Below are 20,161 nucleotides of genomic sequence, written 5' to 3'. Positions count from 1 at the left end.
CAATGTAAACTGTTAGACAAACTGAGTTGTTTCTCTATTTCCCGTGAGACTTTTTTAAATACAGGGTGATTCAAAAGTCATGTCCCGTAGGACAAAGTCGACGTTGGTGATTCAGTAGTCTAGACCCTTCGGATAATCTAGTATTCAGGAACATTACAGGAACAAACATTCGAAGCAGAAAATTCTAGAAAATATGAGCTCCAAAATGTATCCACTAAAAACTACGAGAGAGTAGAAGAGACGTTTGATAGTACCGAAGATGACGAAGTGCTCATGGCTCTTATGATGTGCATTTTAGAGCCCATGTTAACAAGAATTTTTTTGCTTTGAATGAACGTTCCTGTCTTATTCCTGAATAAGACTGTGTGCCAGGACCTCTGAATCAAGAATGTGCACTGTTTCCTATAGGACATGTCTTTTGAATAACCCGCCATTGGTAGCTCTCTGATACAGTCGAAACTTTGCAGCGTGAAAGAAGGATGAGAAGAAAAGAACACCTAGTTTTGCTTAGGTGCCAACATTCAATAGATTCCGAGAAACTGACGGTCAAAATTTTGATGCCACTTCATCAGTCCTCTCGCGCAGTTTATATCCAAGTGAATTGCTAGCACAGTGGCTTGGATCACAGTTTCAAATTTTTGCGTCCCATGTTCAAATCCAATCTAATGTTGTTTTTGTTCTCTCTTTTGTCCTCGGATACGTATGTGACATCAATATTTTTTGTGATATCAAGAAATACAATTGAATTATTGACAAAAGAAATAAGCATTTCAAATTATATTTAAAAAATTTTACCTTCTCAAATCTTATATGATCTTATATAATTAACGTAACTGAAAATTAAAAAGATAAAATTCTAGTATTTTTGTCGCGTAAGTATGTCACATCAGTATTATTGACAAACGAAGTAAGCTTTCCAAATACTATTAAAAGTAGTTTTTATCATCACAAACGACACGTATTAACACTTTCTAGAAAATATTTTGTGTCTAATAAACCAGTAGCAAATTTGTTCCTCGAATCCAACAAATGTTGAGCCGATTACTGGAACGCCAACAGAATGCGTACGCAACATTCACAATATTGGGACAGCTCACAAAAGAAATCTATCATCAGTCTTTAGATAAAGTTATCCGACCTTAGGTAAAAATGGAGCCGTTTCTCTACCTTTTTGACTCGTAGGGCAGAAAACGTGATCTCTCCTAACGATGAGCTGTTTCTCGATGAAATCGGACTAGCAACGTCTTCATTAAAAGTAATTCCTCCAAAGTATATGCCTTTATGTTAACCCTCCGAGGTATAGTGTTACTGAGAAGTGAAGCACGGCATTCACCGATTATGGAAGTGCACTATTTGCGTTGCACATTGCACAGTAAAAGGAAATCGTAAATAGAAGTTATGCAACGGAAATACATGGCTTGATCCATAATTAAATGCAGTCTGCAGCTTTCGAGAAAATGCTTCGATATGCGTAGTTTGCCGCGAGATTATCGCCAGTTAGTGAGCTATTTAGATAGGTTAACGAGGGTGTTTTCCTAATTACATTCACACTGAAAAATGTGGCTGTGCCATATGTGACTTATCACGTTACTCGTGGTGCTCCGAATTTTTCTGCTTCGGATGTTTTTTTGTGGTACATACATCTCTGGGAAACGCATTGATTCTGTTGAGGCATAAAAGTAAAAATCAAAGCAAAAAAAAAAGAATACTTGAATTTATATGTTTTTAATTTTCAGCTACCGTTAATAATATAAGATTATATAAGATATATAATTATAAAAAATGTTTTTAATATAATTTGAAATTCTTATTTTTATTTCACGATGTCACAATAAATATTTATCTTACATACATCCACGACAACAAAAGAGAGGAAAACACATAAAACTGGGTTTGAATACTTGAATTTATATGTTTTTAATTTTCAGTTACCTTTAATAATATAAGATTATATAAGATATATAATTATAAAAAGTGTTTTTAATATAATTTGAAATTCTTATTTTTGTTTCACGATGTCACAATAAATATTTATCTTACATACATCCACGACAACAAAAGAGAGGAAAACACATAAAACTGGGTTTGAATACGTGTCACAAAAACTTGAAGCTGTTCTCCTAACCCTTTTTTTTTTGAACACGGCCTCCAATCTAGAAAAATCTGAGCAGTGGCTGAGCTCGGGCCTTAATCACTAATCAAAAATATTACCCCTGGACCACGGGCGGGCCCAGCCACCGGTGGCCCAACTAAAAGGGATACAAGCTGCACAAACGGACTGATGAAGTAGCATCGAAATTTTGATCACCACTTACTCGGAACTATTGATCGTTGACACTTAAATCATAACAGGTGTCCCCTTATTTTCACTTTTCTTTCGCCCTGACAAGTTTCGAAAGTATCATCGACTTTTTACGGGTTATCCTTGTCAGTTTTAAGATGTCGGTACTTTCGTAACAGCACCCAGCATACAGGGTAAACCAGAACTCCACTGACAAAGTTTTGGAGGTTGTCCAGAGGTACTTTCTGCTGCGTATTTTGACAGTGGGGGCATTTGATCTTCGCCACCTCGTTACATGTAACTGTAATTTACTGCGGCACTGAAATGCCTGTAATATGCGATCAGAAAAACGTAGAAAACAAAACACAGTGTAATAAACAACACTTAGACGAAACACTGTGGGATGGCTGCCGTCGTTGCGGGAACAACTCTGTACAGTGTTGTGTTGCGTCGCTCTGACATTGCATTCAGTGAACCCATATGAGATGTAAACCTCGAACAATTCTTCGTCAGTAAACCTATCCATACTGCTGTATATCAGTGTTAGCACAGAACTAAGGCTGCGTACACAATGGCACCGACAACGGTCATCATAACACCATCGCCAGAGGTCGCCAGATAACATCGAACGACAGCTCGGTCACGGTGCGTCCGATTTAATTCATCAGTTTTCGGCGGGGTCGATCAGGTTAGGTTAGGTTAGGTTAGAATCTATTCTATGTATGACGTAAGTTAGATTTTAATCTCCAAGGGTCGGATGGATATTCGACGCCTCTGTGCTTGGAGACGAGTGCTGTAAAGCTGCGTTTACTATTAAAAAGATGCCGAATGAGCTATATCCGTGTCGGAAAGAAAGTATCGAGTACTATACACTCTCTCTTCAGTTATTGGAATTACGAGACAAGATTTACTAAATAATTATCTATTACTTAAGTATGTAGTATCAATGATACATTGCACTAAGGATCTCTTCATAACTCATTGTTCAGAGTATGGTTTATTATGCTACAGGGCGACTTCGATGCATAAAGGTTTTGCCTATCAGTTTATGAGCATATAATGGTTAGTTTACTTGATGAAAGTAGATGTTTCTATTATATGATGAATGGACACAATTTGTATATGAGTAAGCAAAAATTATTAAATTAGTGAAAGGTAGACTGGTGGTTTAACAGCAGCTCACTTTATTCTAAAAACGGTGAATATTAATTCAATACCGGAGGTAGGTATAGTCAGATAATCAGATTCTAGAACCTGAAACTTCACAGCTCTTTAAACACTTTCACAGTGTATTTTAGAAAGGACTAGCAAGATTTCTGATGGCAGTATTATTTCAGATTGAGTGTAGCTTTTAATAAAGAAAATCACATATATTACAGAGTCTTTTAGAATACTTGCACGAAGCATAGCTCCAAAATTCAGTATAGAATAAATTAAAAACGTCCTAGTATTAGGGGTGCAATAGTGAAAATATTACATTTTAAATTAGCATTTAACGCATCGTAAAAAGCATCTAACATGTAACACGAAACTTTGAAACTGTACTATTCAGAACGCGCTATTGGTCTAATCATTAGAAAGATGTAATCACCACATCTCACTTCTAGTTTTACTTCAGCCAGAATTGCATCTCTAATGTGAGTATCGGATTTTATAATAGAGCTCAAATTACATCTCTAAAAGCACTCGAAATCTGTTTTGCTGAGTTTATTTGAAGTTGTGCAGGAATACGTCAATTAACGTTCAATCACTGACATTCAGCAAACGTGTGAAAGACATAAAATATTTGGAATAAGGTACCCTGAACACCTGAGGCATTGTAAAGTCGAAATACAAACGTACACCATTTTTGCAAACCACTTCATTTAACAGAATAACCAGCCTACTGGCCAGTAAGCAGTGATAATAATTTGTAGACAACTGCTGTCGACCTACCACAACCGAAAAAGATCCACTACAGTAATTTTAATCATAAGATACATCATCCTTGTCACTTGAACAACTTATTTTTCAAGGTTGTATCTACACCGATAAAGATGTTACCTACTTGTGATTTCCAATAAGCCTGCGATCTCAGTCCATAGATTCCTATCCCTATTATGACATTTTTCACCCTCAGGATGTCACGAACTAGCCTGTTGACTAAACTCATCAGTTTCTCACATGCCTTGTTTCGTGTCATGTCGGCCATTATGACCGTTGTCGTCCAAAATCTTTACGTACTGGCTATGAGATCGGCTACATTGTGGTCGCGCACGTAATGGCGTACTGATTTGCAAAGATCGGCCGTCCTCGGACGATGCCGGTCGTCGGTGGAATCCACTAGTATCGGTGCCACTGTGAGTGCAGCCTAACAATGCAGAGAAAACCGAAAGCAGCCTCTAGACATACTGAATGCAAGGTTTAAGGTGAAGAGCGAAGTTAAAGTTAATACTGATCAGCAAATACACTAAAGAGCCAAAGAAACTGGTACACCTGCCTAATATCGTGTAGGGCCCCCGCGAGCACGCAGAAGTGCCACAAACCGATGTGGCATGGACTCGACTAATGTCTGAAGTAGTGCTGGAGGGAATTGACACCATGAACCTTGCAGGGCTGTCCATAAATCCGTAAGAGTACGAGGGAGTGGAGATCTCTGCTGAACAGCACGTTGCAAGGCTTCCCAGACATGCTCGTTAATGTTCATATCTGGGGAGATTGGTGGCCAGCGGAAATGTTTATACTCAGAAGAGTGTTTCTGGGGCCAGTCTGTAGCAATTCTGGACGTGTAGGGTGTCGCATTGTCCTGCTGGAATTGCCCATATCCATCGGAATGCACAATGGACATGAATGGATGCAGGTGATCAGACAGGATGCTTACGTACGTGTCACCGGTCAGAGTCGTATCTAGACGTATCAGGGGTCCCTCATCACTCACCCTGCACACGTCCCACACCATTACAGAGCCTTCACCAGTTTGAACAGTCCCCTGCTGACATGCAGGAGATATGGATTCAAGAGGTTGTCTGCATACCATTGTACTTCTACCCGATCAATACAATATGGAACGAGACTCGTCTCACCAGGCAACATGATTCCAGCCATCAACAGTTCAATGTCGGTGTTGACGGGCTCAGGCGAAGCGTAAAGCTTTGTGTCGTGCAGTCATCAAGCTTACACTAGTGGGCCTTCGGCTCCGAAAGCCCATATCCATGACGTTTCTTTTAATGGTTCGTTCGCTGACACCTGTTGATGGCCCAGCATTAAAATCTGCAGCAATTTGCGGAAGCTTTGCACTTCTGTCACGTTGAACGATTCTCTTCAGTCGTCGTTGGTCCCGATCTTGCATGATTTTTTTCTGCCCGCAGTGATGTAGGAGATTTGATGTTTTACCGGATTCCTGATATTCACGGTACACTCGTGAAATGGTAGTACGAGAAAACCGCCACTTCATCGCTACCTCGGAGATGCTGTGTCCCATCCCTCGTGTGCCGACTACAACACCGCGTTCAAACTCATTTAATCCTAGATAACCTGCCATTATAGCAGCAGTAACCGATCTAACAACTGCGCCAGACACTCGTTGTCTCATATAGGCGTTGCCGACCGCAGCGCCATGTTCTGCCTGTTTACATATCTCTGTATTTGAATACGCATGCCTATACCAGTTTCTTTGGCGCTTAGGTGTAGTACCGTGAGTGCAAACACGGAACACATATCATCCTTATTTGCATTGTTGTGCACCTATTTTTCGTGTATCGCAGATATAAATATAAATGGGGGCGAAAAGTGAAGCGCAATGCAGTTATTCCGTGCAGACTGCGGGTCTCTGATACCAAAATACTCAGAGAATGTTTCTCAACAATCCCCGAAATTTTGTCGATGCAGTATGAGTTCCCCCTGTACAGTTTTTATTCCGCGAGTTAATTACTACTTGTGTTTTATTGTTAATTATCTGAACTACTCCATAATTCCGATCACTAACCACTATTTTTTCTTTGTCGTGTACTTCTTCCTTTCCATTCCTGGGTCATTTGTACGTCCTACACTGTTAAGGTGTAGGGCTCACAGAGAGTCTGATGAAGACTGTGGACTTGTTCCTCCAAACCGCTTCCTCAGCTTACTCATAAAGTCACGAGAACTGCGATCGGTGCAGCCCTTAGTAACACCCTAGACCACCCCTAGGAAAAACATCCGGTCTGTACGAATGAGTCAAATAAGACACGAACTTACAACAATAAAGAAGCTCCTGTAGAGGCTTGTAAATCCCTGTTGCTCGACAACTGTGCCTTCCATAGCTAAGACGGTGGAAAGAATTTCTTCTCAATACTAGTTTAAACTATAAAGTTATACGATTCAGCACACCTGTCTGGGTTTTCAAGAAGACCAATTCATTTCTTCACTGCTAATACCGGATGTCGGCATGGACCAATGACGTTGGCGTGTGACTCCATCCATGCTTAAGCAAGTAGAATAGAACAGCGTCGATTTTTCTGGTAGGCTGTTGTGACGGACTGTTCTGCAGTGTCGTCCGAGCTCTAGGTTATTTTGAAAGGTGTGAGTTGGCGAGAGTAATTAACATTCTTGTATTTATTTCGATGGGGGTTTCATACATGTCGATGATGTTATAGGTTAAAGCAGACAGGTAGTATCGAACGGTTAAACATTTTCCAAGAGATTACGTTGAAATGCGGAGTTGCTAACACGACGACATAGATCGGGCTACACCATGCAATTAGCAAAGCATCGTTGACTGGATGGCTTCTTCTCTTGCTTCGTCATCTGCAGATCTGGGTAGATCCTTTGTTTGGTGTTCCTTCTTCCCGGCCAGCCGGAGTGGCCGTGCGGTTCTAGGCGCTACAGTCTGGAACCGCGCGACGGTCGCAGGTTCGAATCCTGCCTCGGGCATGGATGTGTTGCATGGGGGCTTAATTATATGTAATGCAAATAATTTTAAGTTTTTTTTTAGTAGCTGTCTGTCCGATTACGAAGTCTCGTAAACGGTTGGCCCTGACTAGTTTTAGTACGCAATCTGACTGCATAGAATAACAACAAAGAATGAAAGAAAATTTCCGTTAATACAATTAATTAAAACGTACGAAGCAAAGCGCAAGTGTAACTGTTCTGTGTGTGGAAGTGTGATTCAACGTACACATCTGGCACGGTTCTTCTTCAATAAGACAAGAAATTTTAAATACCATTTATACTGAAGCAATTAAAAAAAATAGAAATACTATAATTGCGTAAGGAAACCAGAATTACAGTCTAATACAAGAACACAAGCCAGATGCTTTGTTGACTGAACCTGTAATGACGCATTATTTAAGACACTGAAATAATAAAAAAAAGGGAATTTTTTTACCTTCATATATATTGACGAAAAGCACTCTGATCATTACAATATCTCCATTCGAACAACATCTGCTGTCTAGCCCATCAAACAACTGCATAAAACATGGAACAAGCACTCCCTACTACAACATCTCAACACCGACTCACTACTACTACTCCACAAGCACTGACTACTGCCACATCTCGACAAGCACTGACTACTGCCACATCTCGACAAGCACTGCCAGTGGAGGCGGCGGAATAAAACTCTTTGGCGCAATCTCTGGCGCTGTGGCTCAGTGTAGCCACCTTTCATATGCCCTTCCTCCACGGGCCAGAATTTGATGGTATTTTTGCCAGCATTGGTGGTGAAAATACCACCAAATTCGTCCACAAAAATACAGACAAAAATAAAAGATAATATTAATACGTAAATATCACATAATTAGATAAAATTTTGGCTTTGCACTGACCTTTCAATAACCTAATGTATAAAATACAGAAAGCAATACAAATTCTTTAATACATGTGACTTTACATAATAGTTTACACAATACACAAAAAATCAGTTTATACAAATGTTCACATAAAATGCTTTCAATTATTCAAAAAACAAGTGGTTGATAGTTCCAGCAGTAGCACCCAGCAATGGTCAACAGGTGCAAACAGCAAGAAGTAACATCATTTCAGTAGAATCAGTTCCAACAGTGGCACCCAGCAATGTTGAGTAGGTGCAGACACCGACAGGTGACATCATTTCAATAGAAGCAGTTCCATCAGTTGCACCCAGCAATGTTGAGCAAGTGCAGACACCAATAAGTGACTTCATTTCAGTAGAAGCAGTTCCATCTGTGGCACCCAGTAATGTTGAACAGGTGCAGGTGTGAACAACAGTTTGAATGCACACACAATTGCTTTTACAAAATTATTATCAATGCTCTTACACTAAACATACAAATTATAATAAACACACAAATGATATCAGATAATTGTCATATTAAATATTACAAATACACAAATATCAGTAAACCTATAATATTTATGGGTGTCAGTGCAAGCCACAACAAACAAGTAAAATAATATTTAGGAGATAGGTCGGTACCAATTATTTGGGATTAGGAAAGGAAAACACACAACACACACTCACTCATCTTTCATCCACATTAAGTGCTACTGTGTAATTAAATAGTGTTAACTGTGTAAATGCAATTCTGTCAAAGATTTGATGTTCGACATGTGTATCAAGTAGTAGTGGCATCAATGTATAACAGTCAATAATAGTTAGTCAACGTCATATCATCATGTCAAGACCAATGTTTGCCGAGCCAAATCAAATGTACGGTTGCTGAACAACTGTCAGTGTGCCAAGATATGCAAATACTTTGTCTCTCCAAAAAAAAGTATACACTGCTTAGTGATTTAACAAAGTGTGTGTGTAGATAATCTTCCTTCTACTTGAGTGTTCTAGTCTGCCATCTTCATCCTCCTTGTTCCATATAAACCAACAAAAAAATATGCTCCTCACTTACTTTACCTCTTATCCAACAAACCCCAATAATCATCAGCATCACATAATCTTAATACTTCAATAATACCTCTTACGTCGATACATATAAACCTGATCATCAATATCATTTACCTTACCTCGTGTCCACCAAAACTCCAATAATCATCAACTTCACACAATCTCAATACCTCAATAATACCTCTTCAATATGTCGACACATATAAACCTTACCATCAATATCATTTACCTTACCTCTTGTCCACCAGAACTCCAATAATCATCAACTTCACACAATCTCAATACTTCAATAATACCTCTTCAATAAGTCGATACATATAAACCTTAGCACCAATATCATTTTACTTCCATAACAACTCTTTCCTCTAGTCAGTCTCTTCGAACAAGTACAGATAAAATCCTAGTGCAAACTTCAATTCACCATTCTATACAATCCGAAGACACAGTGTCCACACACAACCTCTGTGTAATCCATCTGACCCAAATCTTCTACTCATTATGAATTATAAGATACATTTTGGTTACCTCGTCCATCATTAAACAAAAGAAATTCATACATGACTTCTAACAGCCTTTAGTTTGAATAACTCTCAGTAAGTAAGTACGAGTACGTAGTATGAAAGATCACATAAGACTTTGAGCGAATAAATCGTAATATTTCACAGTATGTATACCACTTCAAGAATCATGGCAAATCAGAAACATACATGTGGAGTATTTCTTGTGTCAAGTGTCACTTCCTATTTCAATTGCTCACGAAGAATGCAGTGTAATAACTGTCAATGGTCTAACCCTAGCGTTGGTATTTCATGTCGTTAGCTTCCTTCCTATTAGCATAAATTTATACAGCTTCCATGAAACCTCCAGCTCATGTGACTTCTATGAAGTTTCTTGTACTAATGTCGTTCGTCGAATTATAGCCGTTCATTTTCTTATCTTAAAAATATAAGGCACTGAGCGTAAGCAAAACATGCAATAGCGGGTAAATATACCAGTAGAGAACATAATGTCAACAAGTGGATGCAGCACAATTCCTACAACGAGGCTCTGCCAAGCAAACAATCTATAATTAATACCATAGTGTGACCTAAACTCTATGTTCGTACACAGTATATCAGCATTTCTATATATCAAATTAAAGAGTAGTTATGACAACAAACAGAAATGTATAAATATGCAATCCATACGCAAAGCAGCAAATATATATCTTACGTAATAAACAGGTCATTAGGATCATATCAGCATAAGCAAATAAATGTTCGTATGTAATCTTAATAAGTAAACATGAAGGTGCAAGCAGATAAATCACAAAGTATAACTTACATACATAATTATATCAGCACAATTAATCATGTGACAATTATAATTTAAATAAATAAGCACAGCAGGCACATAATAAAAAAAGGTGACACTAGTGAAAAAGCATAGCAGCCAAGCGATGCATAATATACACAAGTAACAACCCTGTTCATTAATCAATCATTGTCAAAATAAGATAATGTACGCAAGCACGTCGCTTCACAAGTACATTCATAGAACATGAAATTTAGCACAAAGTATGAATCACGTAATCGCGAGCAGCAAATTACGTCTAAAGTACGAACCTAAGTGGAAATATGTTTCCTGAAAAATAAACTCAATTAATAGTTACCTTTTTAGTTTATTAGTTTCTTCTTCGAAATTACGTTCTTCCTGAAATTTTCTCGATAGCAAGTCCTCTTAACGTCGGACAGACACAGAATTTACCTGAAGTTCTTAAATATTTTATAGAACCGTATCCTGAAAAATACTGAACGTTAATAACAAAATTCATCAAGTCACTATAGCTTTATACTGAATTTAATCAGAGAAATTAGACTGTGTATTTGTTTACGGCTGTCAGTGCATTCGCACTGAGCGCTCGATCAGCTGTAGGTACACGTGACGTACGAAGTAATTGTTTGCGGTCAACGACTGCCTTGTGCGGCGCGCAGACTTGACTGTTGCTTTGAGTATGTGCCGCCGCCAAAACACAGCGAGGTATCCTTGTACTCTCCGTGTGCTTACATGTAACTGTTAGTCTCTCAAAAGTATATCATTCCACAAAAATTTTAACGTTCGATATGTGATGCATTCCCTTAGAGCGCCGAGATTTAAGAGTTTCTACTTCGACAGTGTTATCATGAATAATTTTGCGAATTCTATATGGACCGTTATAAAGCAGAAAAAATTTGCGACACAAGCCTTTTCCTTTGTGAGACAAACGATGAGACTTAATTAACACCTTTTGGCCAACTGAAAAGGTTTTTAAACGACCAGGACGCTTAGCTGATTCCTCTCTTCCAGCAGCCGCAGACGCAATATTATGTAGAGCCAGGTTGACAACTTCAGAATGCCGCAGTTTCCGTGAAGGCGGAAAAGGAACGATTTCAGAAATGCGATTTTTCGGTGCTTTGTTTTTTAATATCAGTATAGGTGGTAAAGAAGTTGAGTCATTAGGAAGTTCATTCAGAATGTTTTGAAAAATATGAAGATACTGATCCCAAGTTCTGTGATTCTGATGACAATAAAGTCGACACAATTTATTGATTTCCTTCATCCATCTCTCTGAAGCGTTAGATTGAGGGTGAAAAAGTGAAATGAAAATTGGTTTAATCTTACGACGCCGTAGAGTACGAAGCCAAATTTTAGAGTGATCCATTATCTGATATAACCTTATCAACATGACCCACTTCTTTAAGAAAATGTTTGATGAAAGCGTTAGATACTGAAGGAGCTGTTGCTTTGCGTAAAGGTGTAAAACACACATATTTTGATGTCAATTCCACTGCTACGAAAATGTACGCAAAACCATTAGTAGAACGAACCACTGGACCGAACAAATCGACTGCAGCCATGTCCTTTAATTTCGCTGGAATGATAGGAAACAACGGTGCTCTGTGAGAAATAGTTGGCGGCTTAGCCTTTTGACATAATTTGCATTTGACAAGAACAGATCGAATACATTTTTCCATATTACTGAAGTAGCAATTTTCTCGTAATTTATGAAAGCATTTTCTGGGACCAAAGTGTGCATAACTGAAATGTGTGTACCAAATCAATTTATTAACCCACTCATCAGGAATACAAACTAACCAAACAGACTTGTCGACCGATTTTAGTTTAAAAAGAATATCATTGCGAACTAGATAATACTGTCTAATCGCTACGCTTTCCTTTCTCCTCCACTTCTCCTTAATGTCCTTCCAGATTGGATCCTTATTTTGCTCCTGGAGCGAAGACGAAATAAAATTCTCAAACGCAACATCTTGAATATACATCAAACAATAATTGTTTTCTTTGCAGTCCTCCTCAGCACTTTGTTTCAAACCCATAGGTGCACGCGATAAAGCATCAGCAATAATATTTGAAGAACCCTGTATGTAAACAATACTAAAATCAAATTCCTGTTGATACAACGCCCATCGTGACAATCTGCCATGAGTTAATTTTGTTGGCATAAGAAATTCCAGAGCTCGATGATCGGTGTAAACCTTAGTATGTCTGCCAAACAAAAATGTCCGAAATTTTGTGAAAGCCCAAACAACAGCCAAAGCTTCAAGTTCCGTAATCGAATAATTCTTTTCTGATTTAGAGAGAACACGACTTCCAAATGCAATATTCTTCTGTACTACAACGCCGTTTTCTTCTCTCTCTTGAAATAAATGTGCACCTAGGCCTTTGTATGATGAGTCCGTCGCCAAACAAAAATCTTTAGATAAATTCGGATGTGAAAGAAGTGGAGCAGCAACTAAAGCATCACGAAGTTGTTCAAATTCTGACTGAGCTTCCTCATCTCAACACCAATTAGAATTCTTTCCAGATAGTTCACATAAACGAGGTGTGGCCAAATCGTCCAATCTAACAAAGCGTCTAAGAAAATTACAGACACCAAGGAAACTACGAACATCACGTTTTGTGGTAGGAACAGCATAATTACGAATAGCGTCTAATTTCTCTGGATCAGGAAGAATACCTTCTGTAGAAATAATATGACCAAGAAATTTCACCTGAGAACGACCAAATTCAGATTTTTCCAAGTTCACTGTAATGCCAACTCTTGCAAAAATACGTAATAATGATTCCAAAATTTTGTTGTGCTCACTCCAAGAATGTTTAGCAATAAGAATATCGGCAACATATGAAGTAATATTGTCACGAAGATAAACAGGTAAAATTTCGTTTAAACTATGAATGAATGCTGATGAAGATACAGTAAGTCCAAATGGTAATTTCCGAAATCACTTTTGGGTAAAATAGTCATATCCGGTTATTCTTTAACGACTCTCTAGATAGATTGATAGTTGAAGAGTTATTCCGATAGGTGCAAAGAATAGTAAAAGAGGAGGCAGCGGTGCAGAAAACTAAAAGGGAAATAGCACCACTACAGCTCGGGGCCCTATGCACGCTACGGCACATATTCACTTAGTGTAGTGAATCCCCTGAGGACCTTAATAGCCGCGCATAATTTCCAGTTTGTGACTTAGTGGCCAGTTTCGTGGAAGTGCGTACATAAATTGATCTATCCATGAACATGAATGTATGTCATTCTTAGAATTGCGAAAGATCTTAAATTTCCGAACAGTCAAAAAGTGTTTATAGTCAAAGTTTTCTCCTCGTGGCGACAAAGACCTACCGCGTCTGTCCCAGTCCGAATGTCGATTATTGTCAAGTTCGCGCGCCTGGCGCTCTCTTGTTGCATCTCGTAAATGAAACAAATTATTTTCTTCAAACCCCTCTGCTATCTGTATTTCTAAATTTCTTCTGCTGTCTTTTCCTACGATTTCGCCTTCAATTTGTTTGACTTGCTTTCGTAATGCCTCGAATTCCCTTTTGACGCATTCATTAAATTTTCCCTGATTTTCAACATGCTTATTCATGTTCTGGTACTCTTCGGTTTCTGCAAATGGCAATGGAGCTGTATCATCTGAATCTCTGTCCCCATTTAAACTAAGACTTGTCAATTTATCTGAAATCTCCTCAACTCTTTCCGATAAGTCACCTATTTTTTCTTTCTGTTTATTTAAGTCTTCCGTAAGTGTCGCGACTCGGGTTTCAGTATTGACACATTTAGTAGTTAACTGTTCATATTGTTGTGTTAGGTTATTTATTCTGTCATTTGGTACGGATTCCTCGATTCTCTCAAATATTTCTTCCTTATCGTGTGCACGTTGTAAATTTAACTCTGAAAATTTTTGTACTATCACGCGATCTCTTTCTTCCTGTTCTCTATCCTGTTCCTTTTGTCTGATTTCTATTGAAATTAATCTATTATTGTGAGCATTCAAAATCGGTTGTACTTCTTCTCTAATTTCTTTCTTTAATTCATCTTTCATGTTTTTGAAACATGTCCCTATTCGTGAGTCTAACCGTGTTTCCATTGTTTCCATCTCTGTTTTAATTTCAGATCGTAACTGTGATCCCACTGTTTTTAATTCGGATCTTAACTGTGTTTCCATTGTTCCCATATCAGTTTTTAATTCAGATCCCAAAGTTCCCATCTCTGTTTTAATTGTTCCTATTTGTGAGTCTAACCGTGTTTTTAATTCAGATCCCAAATTTAATATTACACCCATCAACTGCTCCATATTAACTGGTTCAAAATTCTTTTCGCCCCTAACATTTCCCGCAAAACCAACTTCCTTCGGCATAGCCATAAAGCTATCTGTGTTCGATACTATTCCAGAGTCTTCTGTCATTAATCTCGTATTCTGAAAATTTTTTGATTGTGAAAAATTTTGAAATGGTTCCGGACTATTTTCCCGACTTATTAAATTGTTTTCAACTTCATTATTCATCACACTGTTCTCCTGTGTTGGCGAGTTTGCCATGTTAACAATTTCGTCATTCTCACTATCCATCATTTTTGCCTTTTTCATCGATCGCTTAATCATTTACAAAACATACAAAACTCGTCAGTATACAAAAATTACACACAATGACACTTTATCACCAACAATATCATTCACACGAAATGCTTCCCTCGAACACGATTAACGAACAATTGAAATCTTCCTAACTGCACAAAATTGTCAAACCCGTATACAAGACAACAAAAATTAAATTCTGCAAAAAAATACCATTAGAAGAATGACAATTACCAAATCTACACATGCAATATAGACTACAATTACTAAACTACAAATTACTGCAACAATACTACTGTCTACTATTTTTACAATCAGAAGAATTCCAAGGGACGATCCGAAGCAGCGGTCGCCACGTGCATGGGGGCTTAATTATATTTAATGCAAATAATTTTAAGTTTTTTTTTTAGTAGCTGTCTGTCCGATTACGAAGTCTCGTAAACGGTTGGCCCTGACTAGTTTTAGTACGCAATCTGACTGCATAGAATAACAACAAAGTATGAAAGAAAATTTCCGTTAACACAATTAATTAAGTCCCCAGAAACTATAAAACGTACGAAACCAAAGCACAAGTGTAACTGTTCTGTGTGTGGAAGTGTGATTCAACGTACACATCTGGCACGGTTCTTCTTCAATAAGACAAGAAATTTGAAACACCATTTGTACTGAAGCAATTAAAAAAAATAGAAGTACTATAATTGCGTAAGGAAACCAGAATTACACTCTAATACAAGAACACAAGCCAGATGCTTTGTTGACTGAACCTGTAATGACGCATTATTTAAGACACTGAAATAATAAAAAAAAGGGAATTTTTTACCTTCATATATATTGACGAAAAGCACTCTGATCATTATAATATCTCCATTCGAACAACATCTGCTGTCTAGCCCATCAAACAACTGCATAAAACATGGAACAAGCACTCCCTACTACAACATCTCAACACCGACTCACTACTACTACTCCACAAGCACTTACTACTGCCACATCTCGACAAGCACTGCCAGTGGAGGCGGCGGAATAAAACTCTTTGGCGCAATCTCTGGCGCTGTGGCTCAGTGTAGCCACCTTTCAGTGTGTGATGTCCTTAGATTAGTTAGGTTTAAGTAGTTGTAAGTCTAGGGGACTTATGACCTCAGATGTTAAGTCCCATAGTGCTCAGATTCATTTGAACCATTTGAACCTTCTTCCCATTCACACAAATACATGAGTTGGACAAAAATATGGAAACATCGCGAGAAATGCATGCTTGAAAACAAATACAGATACATACCAACCCTGCAGGTTCCGCTGTTGTATCCGATCACGAAAGGCACTTGCGCAGCGCCTCAGTACGTTTTGTCAATCGTGGTGAGAACAGTACGAACATGGACAAGCTGTTGGTGCTCGTACGGTGTGCTTTCGTGACCAAGGTACCTATAGTCCTTGGCGTTTCAAGAGGCGTTGTATCGAAGATCTACATCGCCTACAGGAAAGCGTAAAAACATCGTCCGCTCAGTCACAACGTGAACTGAATGTCGGGCCTGAGAATCCTTTCGGTACCTCCCCCCGCTCCCTCCCCTCCCCCCCCCCCCCCCACACACACACAAAAAAAAAGCGAAGAGAGCTTCTTATCCAGGGATTTGTAGGGCAAGCTGGGATTCCAAAATCAGTAATCAGTACGCTAATGCAAATGCCCGTAACAGGAAAACGTGGTGCCGCAACCATGATACCTCGACAATGGAAGATGGAAGGAAAGTCATTTATTTGGTCGGACGAGTCTTGTTGCACGCTGTTTCCAACTTCTGGCTGAGTTTATGCCCCAGAAGTAGCACATGGCGGGGGCTCGGTGATGATTTGGGCAACCATACCGTGGTAGTCCATGGATCCCACGGGCACTCTGCAAGGGCATATTATAGCCAATGGTTATGTGACCGTTTTGGTTGATTAGGTCTATCCCATGCGACAATGTGTGTTCCACAATGATGATGCGGGATTCAAGACGACAGGGCCCCTGTTCACAGTTCGCATCGTCCACGACTGGTTTTTTGAGTACGAGGATGAATTGTGGCATGTCTCGTGGCCGCCACAGTCACCAGACTTCAGTATCATTGAGGCTTTGTAGTCTACTTTGCAGAGGAGGGCGCCTGATCGCTGTCCACCTCCATCATCGTCACCTAGACTTGCCACTATTTTGCAGAAAAAATGTAAAAATATTCCCTTGAAACCATGCAGGATCTGTATTTACTCATTTCGAGACGAGAGAGTGCTGCTTTGAATGCCAACGGTTTTCCTACACCGTGTTAGGCACGGTAGCGTGTTTTTGGTGTCTCCACATTTTTCAAAATGGCTCTGAATACTATGGGACTTAACATATGAGGTATTCAGTCCCCTAGAACTTAGAACTGCTTAAAGCTAACCAAACTAAGGACATCACACGCACCCATGCCCGAAGCAGTATTCGGACCTGCGACCGTAGCAATCGTACGGTTCCCGATTGAAGCGCCTAGAACCGCTCGGTCACAGCGACCGGCTCCACATTTTAGCCCACCTGTATCATGCAGCAGTCAACAAGTCTTTGTCTAGCAGATACACACAGTCCTACTGAGATGAAGACATATCCTCCATATTTAGTTGACACAGCTGGTGTACGTTTCCTCAGCATCGATTCATAAGAAAAGAAGAAGCGGGTTACGGGTAATGTCCTAAGGCCACAGATGACAAAAAAAAGTTTCATAAATGTACTTCGAATCTGTCTTCTGAAGCCCCTTCTACTATAGCTACACAGAAATGCAGTTCCTCTTTATAAGATCAAATTGAGGCCCTCTATTCCTACAGCAAAAAATAGGGCTAAGGCGAAATGTGTTTTTGCCTTGTATACCTCTCATAAAATGAGACGTGCATTTCTTCATTCTTCAAATGCATGTGTATCTTTGGGGACTCTAAAATTCAGAGGTACCTTTATTTTTGAAAAATGACAGTACATGTCGCGAAAATGTAAAATCCCTGCGTGTGCTTCATTCTGCATCCTACTGCCACAATGTTTCAACCAACGACAAAATGGCTAACACCAACAAAAGTGGGGCGGCCGGAGTGGCCGAGCGGTTCTAGGCGCTTCAGTCTGGAACCGCGCGACCGCTACGGTCGCAGGTTCGAATCCTGCCTCGGGCATGGATGTGTGTGATGTCATTAGGTTAGCTAGGTTTAAGTAGTTGTAAGTCTAGGGTACTGATGACCTCAGATGTTAAGTCCCATAGTGCTCAGAACCAACCACCAACAAAAGTGCTTACTCGCACCAGTTCGTTTGTGGTTTATGTGCTTAATGCAGGAATCTGTGCTATGGGCCACGCAAGGAGACAGGCAGCATGTTCCATTGAGAAACAGTCTCGGTCAACATGTTCTGCGAACTTCGGGAAAGTAAACGTGAATTTTATTGGTTATTTATAGTGATGATTTGTTGAGATCTGAGAATACCTACGAAACGAGAAATTAAAAAACAAAACTAATTTAAGTACGATGACATATTTCTGAACAGGTATCGATCTCAGTCTAAACAGAAACACTATCAAAACCTCACTAACACCTAGGGATGACCACATACAGATTTTTAAAAAAAGTAAATCCTCAAAACTCACTTTGCATATAGAAGGAAAGTAAATCCTTTTTTGTTTCAGGAGCCCCGCACTCCAGCGATCTGCCGTTTCTCTTTGTAAGGAAAGACACCGTATATAATCTGGATCCCGACTCAGACGAGGACAAAGTTCGCAGAAATGTGCTTCGTTACTGGAGCAATTTCGCGAAGTACGGGTACGTATACGTCTTTGTGTGACATGTTCAGTTATAAACGTAACACAGGATAGAATCGACACATTTTACGAGGACTTGTAGCTGTCACATAATATGTGTATGAAAACCTACTGAAAAGGTCATGCAGTGTATAATGTCTACTCTGGCATAAATATGTGATAGTAACTACAGCCGTACTCATCACGAGCACTTAATGACGTCTCTTTTCGCAGAAACCCTACTCCAGAAGCAGACCCCGTGGTATGGGAGGCGTACAACAACTCGACCCGCAGTTATATGCTCATGCAGGCCACCTTTACACTCTCACATGGTAAGGATGCGGAGCGCATGGACTTCTGGGACGAGAACGTGCCACTACTGCCTTACGCCGATAACTTCTAAGAGAAGTAAACTACGGGCTAACACCTTCCCACAAAATATGAACGAATGTTAACAAAATGTTCACAAATAAAGTGTGAATTTCTTATAATCTTGTGGCATGATTTTCTTTCATTAAATTAACCTTTTAATTTAACATGTTAATCTCAGGCGACACCGATTCCAGTAATCACAGTATGAGCATTAACTGTCCTAATGCATTTTAACTGATACTGTTGCACTTAGTCATCCATTGGCTACAAAGAGTTGATAGCAAATAACTTTTTAACGCAATATTTTGTCACCAGCGGCATTTGCACGATGGGTGGCTTATTTTAGTTGACTTCAAGAAAAACATTCACCCAGACTTGGTCAGTTCGTTTCTACGTATAAAACGTGGACGAAGACACGTATAGATTCTTCGTTTAGATGCCCTTATCTCGTATAGACACGGGTTCGGCATGTTTATCTGTATTTGGCAATGTTAGTGTCAGAGGGTGGCCGGATACGCTTCCCACTGCCACTCCTAAACCTCCCCCTCCCCTCCCCCCCCCTCACCCCCACCCAACCACCATCACCACTTGGAGTGGAAACTGCGTACACCTTCTGGCTGGGTCCAGTGTTACACTTGATGTCAATGTGAGAACACTTTCGGAATGTTTGCGAATCTCCTAACTGAGATGGAACACGGGACCAATCGTGTGTTCACGTAGTCAGGTGTGGAGAGCCGCCTAAAAACCACAACCTGGCTGGCCGGCACACTGTGCTTCGTTAATTCGCCTGGCGGATTCCACCCGGGATCGGCTCGTCTCCCCGAATCCCAGAAGCGGCATGCTTAAGGCGGGCGGCTTCCTTAACCGGTCATACAAATGTTCAGATTGACTCATCTAGAAATAAACGAATATTTCAGGCAGTGAAAACCTTAACTTGTTACCGTGTTTTTAAAAGTAAATTAAAAAAACTTACATAAAAAACTGATTACGTTGAGGAAGTGTCATTTACTCTAAAAACACT

The 20,161-nt window shown here is 39.5% G+C and overlaps 1 protein-coding gene across 1 annotated transcript in view; it reads left to right on the top strand.

The window, feature by feature from the left end:
- The window catches only part of LOC126474577 (venom carboxylesterase-6-like), a 130,250-nt gene extending 111,079 nt beyond the window's left edge, over positions 1-19,171 (top strand). Inside the window, exons 9-10 of the mRNA XM_050102052.1 lie at positions 18,658-18,790; positions 19,003-19,171. Coding sequence (XP_049958009.1) covers positions 18,658-18,790; positions 19,003-19,171 — 302 coding nt within the window. The remainder of the gene's footprint in view (positions 1-18,657; positions 18,791-19,002) is intronic.
- Positions 19,172-20,161: the final 990 nt, after the last annotated feature.

The sequence above is a fragment of the Schistocerca serialis genome, chromosome 4 (assembly GCF_023864345.2).
Source record: "Schistocerca serialis cubense isolate TAMUIC-IGC-003099 chromosome 4, iqSchSeri2.2, whole genome shotgun sequence".
Taxonomy (NCBI): domain Eukaryota; kingdom Metazoa; phylum Arthropoda; class Insecta; order Orthoptera; family Acrididae; genus Schistocerca; species Schistocerca serialis.
Note: the sequence above shows the minus strand (reverse complement) of the source record. Positions and strands in the feature narration are given on the sequence as shown.